This window comes from Rhopilema esculentum, chromosome 10 (assembly GCF_057945365.1).
Source record: "Rhopilema esculentum isolate cy_ngs chromosome 10, ASM5794536v1, whole genome shotgun sequence".
Classification (NCBI taxonomy): Eukaryota; Metazoa; Cnidaria; class Scyphozoa; order Rhizostomeae; family Rhizostomatidae; genus Rhopilema; species Rhopilema esculentum.
The window spans coordinates 11,000,846-11,019,644 of NC_142824.1; the positions used below are offsets into that span (position 1 = coordinate 11,000,846).

The window sequence follows — 18,799 nt, forward strand, 5'->3', positions numbered from 1 at the left end:
ATAAGTCAAAGAAAATAGGACGACTAAAGACATGTGCGTTTCACAATCACAATTCTAAACAAGGGGTAGCAGGAGCGTCAAAAGGGAGCTTGAAGAAATAATGAAACAGGTAGGTCTTTGGTCTGGCATGTGAGAATTTTATGTCTGTGATAACAATTTGGTATAATAATAATAAGGGTTTATTTTATCATGGGTGCTTCAGAAGGTCTGTTCTTCCTCTTCTGACGAGCCTGCTGGGAAGTGCTCCCGAGAAGCACCATTTCTTAAATGCAATATCATTAACTGTTGATAAATATACAATAGCAAATCTGGAACAGTTTAAAAAAGGCGTATGATAAATTAAAGAATAGATAGTTTGGAAATCTGCAATCTAATGCGGAAACTACCCTTGAGATCAATTGAATGTCATAAATGCTTAAAAGGCATAAAATTATATACAGATTATGAGTATAAATACAGATTTGCTTTCTTGGGGTGTACCGATAAAAATTCGACAGGGCTTGGAAACCTTTACCTTCCTATATCTTGTTCAGAATATCATTAGGGAGAGAAGCCTGCTGATGGTTTCTAGTGGCAGAATAAATTTATTGTTTGAGCTTCATGATAGTGATTACTCACTAATTTGGTTTAGTAGCCAGTGAGTAGTTATCTTTTGGTTAAGTTGCCATTGTACATCAATACAAGATCTCTGGGCCAAGCCTCTGTCGTTTGTATAATTCGAGTGCACCCCCTTGGTTTTACAGGTACTCAAGCTATTCATAACTAGCAATGAATGCCCTCTTTGATTTATATTACAATGCTGACTTTGTCATCATCAATAAAGTTTTTGTCTTCGTAAAGCGCATAGATACCAGCAGTTTTTAGCAGGGTTTTTTTATTTGTTCTTCCACGGCATTAAGTGGATTATATTGCATTTAGCTTTAGTCTTATATAAAAAAGTCATAGCAACTTTCAGATAGCTTCTTTGGATATTGATACTGTACTGAGGCTCCGTAATAATTCATTTTGTATATGAGTCCATCTTTGATAAAATAGAGGTACGAGTTTGGTGCGATAAAAGCCGTATCAACATCGTCAGGAACCCCGTGCCAGTAACGCTGGATGCTTCTAGGGTAGCCAGTTTCCAGCTTCTGGTAGTAGTCATTGTACTTCCAATATTGATTCCCCTTGAAGAAGTAGGTACGTCCGTTACCAGTCCAAGAAGCAACTGCATCAACCTGTCCAAAGGCACTGGGCAAACCCAGCGCCTGGATGTCATTCGGGGGTGTGATCAGATCGCGGTCGTTCATATAGACAGCATACCTTCGAGAGATGAAAGATAGTCAATGTATGTCTACTAATAAGGCAAAACTAACCCTCATAAAATTTCTTTTTAATTTTTTTCACAAGAAATTAATATCTGTTTAGAGATAATAATATATACAAGCTAAGGCACAGGCTTTGTCAAGCATTCTGTCTTTGTTAGCAAGATAACACAAGTCAAGATGACACCCAACGTGCTTCCTAGTATAATGAAGACTTTAAACCCTTCTACGGTGAAACTTTGACTGCACAAAGGTGTTTCGGTAATAAGCAAGAAAGGAAAGTGTCGTTCAAAAGATTAAAAAGCTTAAAAGTAAATCGATCATGAAACTTGTTTATTACAAAATGTTTTGCAACTAGGGAATAAGTTTCACATTTTATGAAGATAGAAAGGAAAGGTTTTTGATAAATTTTGTCAAGCACCTGCGCAATTCAGAGCTCTTGTTCTTTCATTTTATACAACGAGGTGATTAGAAGAAAAATGGAAGAAACTATGTTATTTAACCTTGACTGCCAATAGCTCTCCGAAAGCTGTTAAAACCAAAATTGTATCAATTACAATAAAAATACCAGGTAACTTGTCTGAAAACGCTATAAATGTTCCAACTATAAAATATGGACATGTTGAATGAGCTTGCATTGGTCCCTTAATGACTTTGTGTACAGCGGCGATTTTTCATGTTTTCTCAACTCTTGAAAGATTCGCACTACAGATTATCACTTAGGTGAAACTAGAGCTGAGCAGATGGAATGCATGGGGTGAAGTTGCATCTCTGGTTACACAGAGGATTGAAAATTCTTTTAGCATTTAATGTGGAATGCTTCTTTTTGCAGTGAGAAAGATTAGCTTAATTAGTTCAAACGACCGGTTCTCGGTATAGTGAAACAATTTACGATGTTGCTTCGCAAAAGAATATTTTATTTTTATCGAAGCCACAGACAGCTTCATCGCGATGGTCCAGTGACGTCATTGCATTGATATGGTTCGCTCAACTCTTGCAAACGCTAGCCCTGCCTGAACTCTGAAGGGAAAGACCGATTTTGTAGTTTCCCCATATTAACAAGGCCGTGTTTATGAGCTAGCCCATCCTCAATTCAGGTCTGCAGCAAGACTTCGATTGATTGATTGATATGATAAGAGCAACGTTACGCTTCGCTTTAGGAATAGTGAATTTCAATAAGGCCAGAAAATGTTACTCACTTGTTTTTGAAAAACAGGATCGTCTTCCCATCTTGCGTTCTGAAATGTCCGTCCTGGATGGGCGCTTCAACGTAAGGCCATACGAAATTGATTGGAAGTGGTCCCCTTTCTATGCCATACCTATCCAGGACATACACTAGGTCTCCATCGATTGCATAGATTTTACCGCCTTGGCCTTTGAACATTGCGTCAACCTTACTTGGGCATGGCTTACGGTAATAATGCGATGGCATTCTGCTTTCGGGGATCTTGTACACTCTTTGCTCAGGTTTGTAAACTCGGGTTACACGATTACGACTTTTCTTCTTCTGCGATTTGATGATAAGTCTGTTTGATAATTTTGAGTCAACGATTACTTTTGTTGTTTTCACTTGATTGTTCTTTGCTTGGTTTGATAATCTGTCTTTAAAATATTTTGATGGCGAAGATTTTTTTAAGGTTGTTCTTCGCTCCAAAGTAGTGGCTACAATTGGCTTTTGCGTTGTTTGGGTAATGACTTGTGATGTTTTTTTCGCGGGTATTATATTCAATCCCGTAGACAACTTTGTTGTAATAATTCTTTTTGTTTGAAATTTATTCATATTTAGAATTTTTCTTACTTGTTGAATAGGAGATGTTGTTTTTGTTTGCGTCGTCTTCCCAGAAACTGTTGTGACTAGAGGCACAATAATGGTCTTGACCTTACTTTTCAACAAAGACGTACTTGTTTCTTGCGTTGATTCTGAATATACTTTAAGCAATTTTTTACCTGATGCAGTTTTAGGGGATTTATTAGAAGCTTTCGGTGCATTTGTTGTCATATTTAGGACGAGCGGTGGTTTTCCATTTTCGTGAATGAGGTTCAGCTTTTGGTCGTTTTGACTTGTACTTGGTTTTTGATGTGAGGTCGATGGTGTAGGAACCGGAATACTTGTAGGGCCTAAGTCTGTAGATGATTTCGTTTTGCTCCCTGCTAGACGGAATTGTTTGGCAAAGTTGTCTTTCACTTCATTTTTTATTTTTTCAAAGTCGTTCTTCCATAAAGTAGGTTTCGTTTCTGGGGCTGCTGTTCTTACATCTTCGTTTAAGGCAATTGTATCTGGCTCTTCGTTGCTAATAAACTTTTTTGCTAGGAATTTCGCTCCATATTCAAACGCATCTTTAAAGAAAAAAAAGTCTCTTTCACTTGGAAAGCTTGGATTTCTAACTGGTCGACCTGGGTTCACTCTTTTTTTGGATATCGATTTGGCTCGTTTTGCCAATAAATCCCGTAAATTGTACCTTCTGGCTGGAGGTGATCTCAAAATTTTGTCTCTAGGTACCATGCTACGGGTCGGGTGCCTGTCTAAAACTGGTTGCCTTTCTAATGCAACTGATTTTTGAATTTGGTATAGAAGATCGACTTTTGATTTGTTTTTAGGCTTTGAAGCACGGTCGTCTCCTCTCGAAGCAGTTTTTATACCTTTGTAAGAGTTGTCCTGTGCATCAGTGATATAATTCAGACGCAGTGAATTCTTTGGATTTCTCTCGCTTGAACCCGAGTAGAAGCGACTTTCATATAATCCTCCTTTCTTGCCATTGTTAAGTTTTCTTCCTAATGTCAGCAAGAATTTGTTGTTCTTTGTCTTGGCAAATGCGTCTGTGCTGCTCTGCGGCAAGTGTTGCAACTGGCCTCCTTTCTTTTTACTATTTGCATTGGGTTTCTTCAAATCGTCATTTATGACGGGCTTGTAGACTGGTGCCGACAACGTGATGGATTTCCTATTACTTTCTGGAGTAACATCCTCGATGACGTCATGATCAGTCAAAATTCCATTTGTATGGGTCAGTTCTTCAGAGGTGTATATTTTTCCTTGCACTGGATCTGAAGAATATTTGCCAAGGCTGCTGCGAGGAAAATCAAGCATGGAGAACATCTCGAAACCGCCCAAAGTTTTCAAGTTCTTTTCCTGCAGGACAGAAGCAAGAATAGCAAAGTATTAGAACTGCACAAAAGTATTTTCCATGGATCACTCTAAAACAATTTTTTAAGTTGTCTCATTAACTAGACAATCCGAAACAAGATCAGATTCAAAAGGTTTTCTAAAACTATTGAGTACCTTTTGTTCCAGCGAACTTCAAAATATCTTCATCATCGGTTAATTTACTTTATGTGATACATTTTTTGTAAGGATCATTAAAAAGGAAACGAAAAACTAAATAAAAATAGAGTGAAAATAAAAATTGTGTTTTCATCGAAATCAGTTGTTCTGGGTTTCTCTAACAGTTGATTCAAGATTATTTTAGTATTTAGAAATGCATTTGACATTGCCATGGAAAGAAAGAGCAAGATTTTTGAAGATCTTTCGGGGAATATAACCTCAAAAACTCATAGTACCTTTCAATACATTAGGTTTACTTTAGTTACATTAGTTTCAGCCAATAAAAGCCATTGATTTTCATAATGTGGATACAAGAAAATGGCATTTCCATTCTAAATTTTCACAACGGCAATTCCTGTAACGAAAATGTGCTTCTACAGTAATTTTTCACAACCGCTCATGCTCATCAACTCAGTTTAAGCTTGCCTAAAACGTATGCCTGTAAGGTCATGCAGGCTAACGGCAACGCCAGCCACTAAGCTCTGGTGGGGGGGGGGGACTAAGCAAACAATTGTAGGCCACGCCCTTTTTACCATCACAAAACACCTTTTTTCCAACAGGGAACGCCAATTTCATCAGAGAGGAATGGCCATTACCAACTTTTGGCTACGTAGAGGCAGTTTGAAATTATAGGATTACATCACTAAAAGTACGTTGTCGAAATATTACCCCTCCCCCAAAATTTTCTCATCAAATTTAGACGATATAAAAATTGATCCTGCCAAGAACTGAGGGCGACGTGTCCGCTACTGTAATATTTGAGGCGACAATGCAGGCTCTCTGTTATATTACCATTGTCACCTGCTCTGACCTGCTTTTCAGCCCTCTATAAAGATCGATAGTTGAATACGATCGTTTTTAATTAAAAATGTTATGAGCCATTTTACGTGAACCCTGTCGGCTATTCGTATAAGGCTTACACATATGTAATCTAGTTACGCCTGAATGGCACGCAATGTTCGGAATTGGTTAAAAGTAACATTGAATTCCTTATTTGATGTTCTGGCAAACATCATAAAGCAAAAACAAGGTTAATTAAAATGTTGTTTTTATTAAGTAAATATTTTATAAAAATGATTGCCGGAGAATCAAAGGGAGAAAAAAGCATTTTTCTTGCAGTTTTTTCCTTTAGGATCTCTGGTTTATTGTAAGTCTTTTATTCGTATGTTTATCTTGTTATCTATTTAACACGTGAACTTATTACTTAGAAAAGTCTCCTGAAACTTAAAATAGACTTGAACTTGGATTTCAATGAGTTCTATTTTCGTATTTTGGCGGTGGGAAAAATCCTGTAGACTTCTTGTTTTATAATACGATTTGTTGATTCATATTTGTCTTGTGTTTTCTGCTGTAAATTGATTCGGTTCACGCAGATCAGGCGAAAGATTAACATTTATCTCAAATAATACTTTAACGGGCAAAGCTAGCCTATTTGCTTGTAAATGGTGAAGACAAAGAGTTTTTACAATATTTTTCAAACGGAAAGCTGTTAATAATTTGAAGACTGTCAAGGCATTTCTAAGAATAATATTCTAGCTAAGTGGTCAGCTTTCTTCGTCGATTTGTTGTGGAGACCAATAAGAGAAAGTCTTTGATTTAGCGATGCAGTTCTCCGTTCTGGAGTCAAAGGGCGTGGATTTTTGTCATCATTGCTCATAGGTTCCATACATTTGAAAACTATTTCTCTTTTATATCTTCAAAAAAGTACAGTTTCATTTAGCATAAGGTAGATGCAATGCTTTCGAAGTTACATAGCTATGTCCTTCAATGCCTTTTGGACAGTGGCGGTTTTTTGGACTCACTCTTTAAAATTCTTTCTTTTTTCTTAGTTGTGGGGCCCCTTTTGGCTACCATAAGCGTGGAGCCTGTGGCCATGCTTCCCCTGGACCTCTTAAAACCGCCACTGCTTTTGGAATAGCAAAATTTATCTTGTAGAATATTAGTATTTTTAATCATATCATAAGTTTTTGTAATCATGTCCTTGCTACTGTATGTTAACCCCGTTTTATCAAAGAAAGTGTAACCTAGTGTAACCTATATTAGAATCATGATGTCATGACTTAGGACCTTAATCTAGCGCATTCAACGACCCAATTGATATGGAAATACTCTCATTTATCCTAATATTAATGTCTTCATGGTGGTCTTCAAATTATAATTCAGAGAAGAAATCATAATGCTGGCGATGCTCATTTGACGGTATAAAAAATTCAATCGGTCGAGCACCGGAAATTATCCAAAATTGCTTTTGCTCAGGAAATGTTGCAATCAAAAAAGTATTAATCTTTGGTACGCTACCACACATGCCGATTGCGTTAATAATCAATGAAAATACTTGACTTTATAATTAGAAATATGCTCGCAAAGCAACCTCTGAAGAATACTTTGATGATCACGCAAAGGGAAAAGACCCGATAAGGTTAAAATAGATGTACTTAAAATGCCACAGGTATTGACTTCTTTCTTTGCAAAGCTTCTTTAGATACACAATTTCTCTGTTCAGCATAGTCGTTATAATTTGAAAGCAACAATTTTTTGTTGTCTTTTCATTTAGCAATCAGATATGAAATTCACAGTTCTTTGATAAGAAGTTGTGTGGTTGCACGAGTAGCTTATGTCCCCTTCTTAGACCATGACACTGAGCCAACATTTAATAGCGCTAATTGAATTATGCAGTAACTTCTGATGTGCATTAAAGACTTGTAAAGAATTCAAAATTACGTTAGTTATTAGAATATTGATAAGAAATATGGAGACAATATCACCCTACTGCATGTTTTTGAGTGCCATGTCACTTTAATTTGATTATTTTGATGCTGAAATGGCAATGTATTGGGACATTTATGGAATATTTAAACACGAACACGTATGTGTTTAACGAATATTTAAATTTTAAACAATTTTTGATGTTTTAAAAAGCTGTTGATTATGTTATCAACATCAAAAGCTACGCTAGCGACCTACCAGGGTGAGGCAAGCTACTAGTAAAACTCACTTTCATTTTGTTTAAAAACCAAACGAACTTAAACGAGGTCAATAGGGCGTGGTCTCACGGGCAACACCCATTACCCTCCCACTCTGCAGTAGCTGGCGCCGCCACTGCTTATAAGAAAGACAGGTGTGAGATATCGAGGGAACCACCATCGATAAAAGGTTGCTATGATTGTGAGCTTAAAGAACACCTACGTAGAACACAGCGTTTTTGCTCTATGACCCTACAATACTATTGTAACAAATATCCTTTATACAGAACTTTGGAATGGCCTAGTTCAAAGGTCTTCAGAGAATCGTATGTGATTTCTTGACCTAGCACAGTTAATGAGATTCATCATGCTTATGTGGAAAGTTTAATCAGTAAGTGGGTTGACACCTGACGCTTTGAAAAATCCAGATATATATTTCTTTTCCCTGGTAGAAAAATATGTCATTTAAAGTGTTGAATCACTCACTTAACACCCAATTCATTTACAAGTTATATAAAGTCCACGAAAAACGATATGTTAATAGAAGATTTACAGCTAAATTGAGAGCTTGATAATCCAATCTCTTCTTCTGACAAATAATTTTAGGTGTCCGTTTAGTTTATGACTCGAGAAAACAAGAATATTAAGCCGAGCAACAGATGACCGAGTTAAGCAATTTCGCTACATATAATATCTTGTTGTGGTTCTTAGATAGGCCATTATCTGAATACAAACATCATATTATGAATAGAAGTCCTTCATTTTCCATCTAAGCAAGAATGAGATCAGCGGCCTTTATGCAACGGTCTTTTAGTTCCTAGCTTTAAGTTCCTAGCAAGCATAACGGTCTTTTAGGTCTTTTAGTTGGTTTTAGCTTATAGTTCCTAGGAGCAATTTTGCTTAGAAAAGGAAGAGCGCATAAGATGGCTAGGGATTTAAGGAGAAGACCAGCCATTGTTTACTGAATAGGTTCCAATTATTATTCCAGGACCTGCATTCTTTAAATGCGTAAGGTGGATCGTTAGATCTACAATTCCGGCTCTCCCTCTCTGATGTCACAATCTGGGTTTGGTTCTTCTAACAATCTCTCACGGCCAGGAGATGTTCCAATTCTAGCACGTGCAGTTAGTACTCACCCAGAGTATGCTTTGTAGTTAATTACGCGAACTAACTTGCTTCATCTCATTCAGCAGTGATTATCTTGTCCAATCCAGATATATTAGACTCTAATGCTGATAACCGAACAAAAACAGAATGGATTTAAAACATCTTTGGATATGTGTGCCTAGCCGACTATTGACATTAGGGCTGCTCTAGCATGACATCAGCGTTTCATAAGGCTAGACCTCCCCGAAAGAAAACTGTATAATTTGCACGTAATGCTGGCTTATTAGTCTGCGTCCTATCATTCCTCTAAATTTATGTTGGCGTTCTATCGTTCTTCTAAATTTACATTTTTCTTTTGTAAAAATAGCAGTTGTTGTCGAAATGGAAAAATCTGGCCAATGAATGAGAGGCTAGTTAGTAACATGAAGGCTATTACTAGAACTGTTAATTTATTCGTTCTGGTTACAAATGAAAGACCAAACCAGACTTCTATAGATTTTACATGATACAGTGTTCGATAAAGTACTCATTGATACCTTTTTCCTTTACAAATGACTTATTGTGACCTAGATTTGTAGAATAATTTCGATGGATTACGAAATGCCTGGTCTTTGTTTACGTTGATGACTAATTAAGAATCAATTGTCATCCAGTTGACTTCAAGAAAGATGTTGGATAAAATGGTTGCTAATTTTTTTTAGGAAGTTGTAACAACTTGTGTGGCAGATGAAAAGCATTAGAACGCTCACATTTGACACATTCACTTGTTAAACGGGATTATACTGGTGCACAATGTTAGTGAAAGTTGTTTGAAATTAGTCCTGTGTGTATCTGTCGTAAAAACTTTTGAGTAGAGATTATCACAGACTACCAACTACATTGAGACTCTCCATATGAAGCCAAAACAGACCACAGCTAGTCCACATTCGTAACAAACTGTTAAAAGCGAATATGCACAAGTATGGTAAGGATTTTGAGCCTGAAGATTACGGACTCGTGAATCTCTAGGTTATAAAAAGTTGGAAATTTTCCAAGTAGACTGGTAAACACTGATCTGGCATAATTTCATTCAGTTTATAGCATGCTACATTGAGTATATAAATTGGATATTTTGGAGTTAAATGATCTCGTTTTAAAGTTGGAGCTGCTTATTTGCAGCAAAGTCGAAATTTTGCCTGTCGAAGACGTTCGCTTTTGCAAAGTTCCCATTCCGTTTATTTCGTTATTCATTCGCAATAGATATGAATATGCGTATCAGTATAGTCACTTAAAATGGTGCAGACCAAGAAAGCAGTGTCAATATATTGTAGTTTTGCTTACACATTAAAAAAGAAGTTGTTAGTCCAAGGGTCATCACAGACTTAAACGAGACCAGTCAGTCATATACAACGGATTAATTGTAAGATCAGTCTGTTAATTCGATTCTGATCATTTGAGCTAGTGATCTATCAATGGGAATTTTCGCTCTTGGTCGTGTTTTTTGAGTGACTGCAGGTATAACGTAAAATAGGTGTGGAGCAATTCTTGCATTCTTAAAATAAGCCTTGAAGGGCCTTTTTAATTGCTAATAGATTATGATTTTATCGTGGTAATATACTGCTGGTCTAGTCCAGTACAGGGGAAGGATTCAGTTGCTACAATCACTTTCCAGTGGATATAGTAGTTACAAGTAGAGATTTCTTCGCTCGCTAGTCACCTAATACATAATAATAATCTTTATCTTCTCTTGAAATGGTCTAAAGAACGATTATACCAACAATAACAACACACCATTGTTGGTATTTTTTATTAGGCAAAGCTGATGCAGATGCAGAGCGATATTCGGATAAACTTACTTGAGATAATGATGGTTGCACAGAAACTGTTAAGCCTGCATATGCCTTGAAGGCCTTGCAAAAGTAATGAAAAATTAAAAGAGAATGCCACGTGCCACACATAGCAAACCTCTGGAAGGATGCTACCAAAATTGACAGTACAAAGTGCGATATGTAATTAAGGTATATTGAAGCTAAAACCATCAACACAGCCAGGGCGGATCCAGAGAATAATCTGAATGTTGTTGGCGTTTCTGGTTCACCCAAGTGCCTGAAATACCCGATAATTTCCACAGCTACGCCCCTTTTGCACGCAAATAATGCCAAGATCTCATTCAATGTCGCTTTGACAAGGCCCAAACATACATAAATGAATATTGCCTTACCCTTGCGAAAAGAAATTAACCTCGTTTTGGCAAGTGGAAGAATGTGGTCAGAAAAATTCTTCAAACCTCTTTCTAGTAGTTTGATTAACCAGGGCTGTCACTAGCTATTATGCTATAGGGTGTGTTCGGGGTTCATTTGCAGACAAATTGTATGTGGCATCCTCTGTTTGCCGATAAGTCTAAAAATTCACCGACGAAGCACCCATACATGCCAAAACCTTATAGTTTTTGTAACGTAATTTTTCCCTAGAGAGGTGTCACATTCTTCCCACGCACCACAATAGCGAGGGCCAGTCAGTTACAAAAATATGGACGTCATGTTTTTCATGAAAATTGGGATGATGCTGGACCATCCCTTGCAACAGTCCAAAATTGGTCCTACCCACGTAAGCAATAGTCTGAGCCACTGGACCAAACCGCAATTGCATCTCAAAATTTTGAAAGATAGAGTGGCTGGAAGACTCCCTAACACCCTCTCCGGCAACAAGGCAACCGAAAAATCTTCTGCGAAACTCTAACCTCGTCGAGTGAGAGCGTCTATGGCTAAGCACTTGTGACCAAAACATGCAGGAGGTGCATACCCCACTACGCCAACATACCCTTAAATTAACATGGTGGTACCCATTTGCTTCCAAAAAGGGAACTTACCAGCTAGAAGCTAAGCAAAGGCAGTACTGCCTACTTTCTTGCGACTCAAATCGGCTCTAGAAATTCAACAAAGAGCACAGCCTGATGCTCTTTGATTGATGCTTTGTTCAATTTATATTGTAAGCAGGCGATCACGTGTAGATTACACGTTTCTTCAATGAATTGATTTTCGACATATCTTTTCATAAACAGCTTGTCTGCTCATAGTCAATTGACATGCCCAAGTTAAAGAGGATGATATTAAAGATTTTAGGTAGATAATTTCTACAGTAACTAAGCACAGGCAGCGATGCCTTTTCAGTAAACTCAAAAGATTGCTTCTGCAGGAATAGCCTTTAAATCGTATCCTCATTTTATGCTGGATATTCTCCAAATGAATTTTACAGTCCAGTTTTCACAGCACGGTGTTTTCAGGAGTCACAAATATGATAATTAAGATTTTCATTCATGATAGCTATTACTAATGGCTTTGAAAAAAGCAAAAATTTGAGTATATTGAAGCTTTTCGTCTGACACTCTTCAGAGTATAAAACGTCAGAACATAGATCGAAAACTCTACCCTAGGAATTATATATACCCAGAGGAATGTTTCACAAAAAGGAGCTTTTTAGAGCTAGCAATACGGATTACAGCTTGATGTCAAAATGGATAATTTTAAAGAATATGCGGTGCCTCCTTTGTACCCACAACTTTTTGTTCTAAGTATGCCCTCAATTCTCTTTGCAGACCAGATTAACATCACTTACCTTATTCACCCTTAGTGAATGCTCTTTTTTCTATGGATCAAATCTTTGCCTGAAATAAATCTCGTATTGTGAATAGCTTTGGCTAGGGCTGTGCCAAAGGGGTAGGACCAGTAGACACCCCTTCCATTATTAATGACAGTCTTTTGTCAATATGCGATAACCGCCATATTTCTTGATTACGCCTCCCCCACTTTGAAGTTCAAAGTGCAGTCCTTGCGTTGAACTTGCTATGGTTGAACTCACCACATTGAAAGCACAAGAGGAAAGATCAATTCAACGTGAGATGCGTGGGGTTGACCACACCCAGAGATTCATACACCTTTGCCTCCTGTTGCATCGGTAAAACAATAGATGAATCAACAACGATAGTTCACTCCATTTATTCAAAAGCCAACTTTATCGTTTTGTGCCCAGAGCATTTCCATCTGTGAAATCGTATATCGCATGGTCACCGTTTTTGAAAACCTAAACCGCGCAACGAGATTCATTTCTTATGGGCACCGTTAAAAGGATATTGTTAAGCTGCTTCTTGTAGCACAATTTCGACAAATCCTTCTTATTCTCTGAATGTGATCTTTCTTGTGCGCTGCGTGACATGGGTCATGATTTTGTTTAAAGCTCAGGACCCCAATTGATATATTATACAGTATAATATGATTGATATATGCAATTCACACCTTATGAGTTAAGTCTTGGTTAAATATTCTATTTTCTATATTATTATTAGTGATATCTCTTCAAATGACATCGAGAACTCATCGCGTCTATCCCTGTTAAAGATCTGCTTAAAACTATGCAAAGGTTGTACTGTGAAAAGCTGTTCTAGTGTTCATAAGAACTTTTCTTATTACAGAGTTCGAGAATTAATATAACTGAAGCGAATTCACTATGATAGCAAACATAAACAAGATATTTTTTATGACAGTTCATAAGCAATCAGAACCTCTATCTATACCAGTATTTACAAAGAAAAACTCAAATGTTTCCCAAATTTTATAAAGGAAGTACTTAAAACTATAAAATGATGAAAATATCTCTATGCTCAAATGATGATGAAATCGTGCAATATGTGACATGAATTTCTTAATTCAAAAATGTGTTAACTAGCCACTTTTAATAAAGATAAAGCAACGACACTATCCCCCTTCTTAACACAAATGTTATAAACATAAATGAAACACGCCGTAAACTAAATTTGCAGACACTAAATGAGAAGATTATCGACCCGTAAATGTATCTGGTGAAGTGCTGATTGACACAGTCTTTCAAATTTAAATGTGGTTTCATATTGAAGAGATTGCTAGAGAACTTTTAAAAACGAAAACAGCCCGGGTCGAAGGTCTGGTTTTAGCGAGCAATCTGAACGAGCTCTGTTGCATAGTGAGTTCAGTGTAGATAACTTAGCCCTTTTATTTACTGTATCGTTTTGTTAATTTGTTTTTCAGCGGAACAGATCAAAGATTTTGCATTCATCAAAATTCACGTTCCGATATCTCGAAGCATGCTTCAGGTTTTGTTTGCCACAGAATAAGAGTTAGGTTTGTTTAGCCTAACAAATTAAAAATCAAGTAAAATTTAGATACAACTGAACTGTGGGTGGCAATAAAGACTTCGAGCCAATGGCATTGAAAATAGCTTTATTTTGCGAGTGGTCTGTATAGGTAATTTAATAGATGCGAGTGCATGAAAAGATCACAAATGTCTGCAAAATTTAGATACTGAAACCACATATTCTGTGTGCAATGCCGATGCGTCATTTTCTGTAGACTTAAAAGACGTAAATATATGTGTTATAAAAGTGAGGTTTGAACCCATAGCGACGGCACTTTTTGAAAAGCGTTTATATGTAACAAAAAGTTTGATAAAATATCGGAAATGATAAAAGTTGGCTGCAAGGGGAAACCTCAACGACTTTAATCAATTCGAATTCAAACCCGAAGGGTCATGACGATGAATAGCCACCGAGCAAAGACACCGAGAAAAAAATCGAGAAAAAAAAATGGCAATCTTCCTTTCTCGAATTCAGGGTAAACTATCAAAATGCGTTCGAAATATGATTGATACGAAATTGATGTTTGCTAAAAATGATGAGATGTTTGCTAAAAAGAACCCGAAATTGATGTTTGCTAAAAATGATGAGATGTTTGCTAAAAAGAACCATTTTACAAACTCTATTCCAAGGAATATTTTTAGATCACTGAAAGCAAATGTCAAAGAAATTTGCAAAATATAGTACTGAATCATAAATGTTATAAAGACTTACAGCTTGATGCTTTCCTTCTGTTTTGCCATCTTTTGATGAATCTGCAACTGCCAATGTTGTTAACAAATGAAACACAAAAACAGCCTTGTAAAAGGGCTTGACGTTGTATAAATGCATTTTCATCTACAGAAAATCCTCTCGTTCTGTCTTGGGTACCGGCAAAGAAGTCTGAGCTGGATTCCTAAGCCAGGAATTACGATGTCCGAACTCGCCAGTCGGCAGTGGGGTTTGCTGGCTTTCTGCGTGAACACCTCTTTTATTTGCACTACCCTCGTGCAAGGCGGAGCTCCGTTTCGTCTCTTTCTGTCCCACGTTAATTTAATACATTGTTAATTACATTACTGTGGCAGCCTTAAGAAGAACCTTTGTTGCGAAGGAGCGAAAACAATTAATGGCTTTGCCCCGGGAGATTCACCATTTCCTCTTTTGCGTCGTACAGTTATGATTATTCTCTATTCATTTCGGCCCGTTTTCCCATAAGAAGCGCTAACCACGCTTAAACCACCTAAAGCTTTGCTAATAGGTTCGTAGCTAGATTATCGTCAAATGTCACTATCGTAACGTATCGACTGATTTTCCATGATTTGCCTGAATTAGGAACATCGCCTTGGCAAATAAAATTTCTTTGCAAGCCATTTGGCACAGAAATGGTTCCACCATCTAGGTGGGTCTAGTTGAGTTCTTCTGTTGAGTCTTCCACTATTGAAGATTTCGTATGCATGTTACTTGTCCTAGGTCCACTTGTTTTAACTTGTAAATGGATTTGAGAATCAGAAGATGTTGTAAAAAAAATTTAAAAATTTCTTTAGGTTAGATTCATGAATGATAGGCTAAGAGGCAAACCGTTTGTCTACCAAAAAAAACACTGTGGCTTGAAGGATCTCTGACTTTTTAAAAACATGAATAGGGCTGCATAGCTGCATGCGTTGATGTCTGCATTAGGTGCTCGGGTGCTCATTAAACTGATGGAAAAATTTGCCTTTCTATAGTTCTCATTCAGTCCCTGAACAACTTTTTCAAATTCTCTTTAAAGATGGCTAGGGCAATCTATCGTCCCACATCCATATACTAGAAGTCATATAAAACTTTAAAATATAAAAGATATATGAGTTTTGCCCTTTAAACCAGTCTACTCATTACCTTGTTTATGTAACAATTTGATAAAAAGAATGGAAGCTCGAAAATAAAAAAAAATTTCAGGCTTCAAATTCAGTTTAATCGACAGTTGGATATTTGGACGCAAAAGGCTTGAGATATATTACTAAAAGCTTGTATACTGCTAGCGTCTTTCATTTCTTATTTTTTTTACGATGAATGAGAACAGTAGCAGAGATTGAATTTTCTATTTTGATTCTTACAGTATTCGCATATTCTGTCGCTTAAGAATTGTTTAAGCTTATAATTGGCTCAAAATCACAAATTTTCAAGAAATATGAGGATCAGCAAAAGAAAGGACAATTTAGCTGTAATAGTAGGAAAAACACCTTCGCAAACATATTAACCCCTGCATATTAATCCTATTGATTCTATAACCCAAATCCATCTATATTTTTAATTTATCTTTTAGATTATAGCAATAAAGAATTTCAAATCTAGTATATATTTGATAGAACATCCTGGAAGGTTACACTATCTTTCAGTCTGGGGTGCAAACATTCCTTGTTCAGGGGTACAAAAATTTATATTTTTGCCTAAATGTTTGTTGTGTTTTGCAAGTAATAAAATGACACTGATAAACGGCATGTCTTTGCATGCATTGTGACGGTTTTAGCAAGAGCATTTTGTTTTTGGTTGAGCCAAATCTACTGTTTATCAAATTGTTTCTCTTCTTAGTCTGTCGCTGACTTGTGTTTTCCAAAAGAAAAATTCTTTCAAAACAGCTGCCACAAACACTCTGAGTTTGGTAAATAAAATTCCTCATCGCTATCTTGATTTCAATTGATCAATGAAAAACGAAGACATGAACTAACGGTTCTAGATTAAACTGTCTCAATAAACCAAGGAAACGCATTTCTTCTGAAGAAATCAATAATGTTATTGTCAATTTTCTATTCATGTTTCACTAACAGACCATAAGACAGTTAGCTTTAATAGAAGTAAGAGTTGGCCTGTCATTAAATCACGCGGTTCTTTGGTTTCTAGCAACTGTTCTCATGTTCAATACACAGGATGGGACAACTAGTGTTATGAAATCAAAGTTTGTCAGATTTTTATTTTTTGCGCCTTCTTTCTCAACTTATTGACAATGCATCAAATTTGCGAAATCGCAGCAGCTTTAAACAGCTCTGTTCTAAGGTGTGGCGTAATAAAAATATATTTTTAAAATTTTTGACTCTTGACCACATAACCTGAAAGAGCACCACAAAACAATACTAAAAATCAGTTGAAAATGTTCAGAACTGATTGAGATACGGGCAATGAAAGATTGAGAGTTTGCTAATGGATTTTGGCTTTATTCATCAAATTATGAACATAGGCATAGGAGCTTAGGGCTGCAGTTCCTCAAATCAAGCAAAATTTATCGATTTTAGGCCAATTCGGCTAACTTTTTCTCAATGAAGCAACAATGATCGGGCAAGACCCGTACCACCCCCCTAAACGTCTAGCCTCCGCTATACCCATGGTTATGAAAAAGTGATTCGACGGGCAGAGACTGTGCCTATCTGGTCATATCTCAAGAAATTTTTAAGATTTCTAGCTGATTTCGCACTTATAGGGATATTTCTTGATGTATGCTGTGTGAACCAGAGTCGAAATTTCTATAAACGATTTTTGTGACGTAATCACTCTAGAACTCTATAATTGCAGTGAGCAACTGCAACGCGATCTTCTGGTCATGGAGAAGGCTTAACGGAAATTGCTTAATGTGGTTCTTATTCCTTTTTTACCCAGTTGCATACTATTTCTGTCCTTGCTAAGGGCAGTGATCTGATAGTTTTCCTACCTTTTCTACCTAAAGGCGATTTCCCGGCTAACTGACTCTTTTCCATCAAAAAGGCTACTGTTCCATCAAGAACATGAAATTTACTATCCGGATTTTTGTTTCACCTACTATTCTCGAGTAACTATTAGAAAGTATATGGAAGCATAAACAGTTTTTTGGTTGCAAGCTTTATTTTCATCAGTAGCATGGAGTCTCTGCTTTCGGGAAAAATTTCTTTTGGCTCCTGCAGAGTATGCAGGAGCAAGGGGGACGTAATTTTAAATATATTGCGCTCTAAGTAAACGTACCATTTCAGTTTTTGAAAAAATCCTTTCGTATTTCTAAAGTACCTAACTTTGGTGTTATACTCTCTGTTATAACTGATGATTTTATGATTTCTTCAGGGCTCCTGTCCGAAGCAAAAAGCTGTAGCTCCTAATAATGAAAATGGGTGTGGCCTATGCGGTTCCTTGTTTGAAAACATACCTTTGAAAAGGGTTATTTTTAATTTTTGTTCCCTTCATTTTTCAGATGCTTTTAACATCCCTGGTTAGTATATTTAAAAGCAGCAGTTTACTAAACCTTGTTCGTTTATTTGTCTCTTAAACGTGACAGTAACTGGCACTGTGCTGGATGCAACGCAAATATTATCTAGCAAATATTACTTGGTTTGACAAGAGATCAACTAAAAGTCATAAAAAGCCCGTAACTGGATTAAACATCCATGTCTTACGTAAAAAGCCAGACTTCTGTTGCGAAATAGATGAATATCCCTAGAGATCTGTGACGCAAAACTGCTCGCGGGAGCCATTCAAAAACCGATAAATCGAGTGCGTGTGAATCAGATCCTCTCCCAACACCGTTATCTCATTATCTCTTTAACTCTGTGTTGGTCAAACAACAATTGTAAAAGCTCTCTCTGATCATGAAACGACCAAGCTAGGTGCAACAAACATTATTCCCTGAAAAACGAAGAAGAAAATATTTTGCAGCTATTCCATCGATGGCTTTTATATTTCAAATGTCAGAAACTTATTCATAGAATATGTTTTCATATTTTCAATTGAAGATTATGCTAATAGATTTTGTTCAAAAGGTTTTCAAAGTGATTTTTTAATTTAAGTCTTGATACTTAATACCACACACAGAAATTAATGTTAAAAATTCCTTGTTGATATTTTTTCATTTTTATACCATGATTTGGGTGAATTTAGTTGCTCAATGTAAATTGTTTCTTTGCATTTTGTCGGTTCTCGGCCGTGTAGAAGGCTTGCAATCTGTTAAGGTTTGGATGGAATTCTAGCTCCAAATAAAGCCACAACAAAA

The 18,799-nt window shown here is 36.7% G+C and overlaps 1 protein-coding gene across 1 annotated transcript; it reads right to left on the reverse strand.

Annotated features, from left to right (window-relative positions):
* Nucleotides 1-784: 784 nt before the first annotated feature.
* LOC135684741 (uncharacterized) lies at nt 785-14,918 on the reverse strand. Its single transcript, XM_065200389.2, has 3 exons — nt 14,551-14,918; nt 2,504-4,431; nt 785-1,302 (listed from the first exon to the last, which is right to left on the reverse strand). Exons 1-3 carry the CDS (start codon nt 14,671-14,673, stop codon nt 927-929), a joined length of 2,427 nt encoding a protein of 808 aa, XP_065056461.2. The 5' UTR covers nt 14,674-14,918; the 3' UTR covers nt 785-926.
* Between the last annotated feature and the right edge of the window lie 3,881 nt (nt 14,919-18,799).

What these genes read in the sequence shown, in the direction of transcription:
- LOC135684741 (XM_065200389.2), bottom strand. Translation starts at nt 14,673, where the DNA reads ATGAAAATGCATTTATACAACGTCAAGCCCTTTTACAAGGCTGTTTTT. An exon ending in CAGAAGGAAAGCATCAAGCT is followed by an intron (nt 4,432 to 14,550) that starts GTAAGTCTTTAT and finishes TCTGTCCTGCAG; the next exon opens with GAAAAGAACTTGAAAACTTT. An exon ending in ATCCTGTTTTTCAAAAACAA is followed by an intron (nt 1,303 to 2,503) that starts GTGAGTAACATT and finishes CATCTCTCGAAG; the next exon opens with GTATGCTGTCTATATGAACG.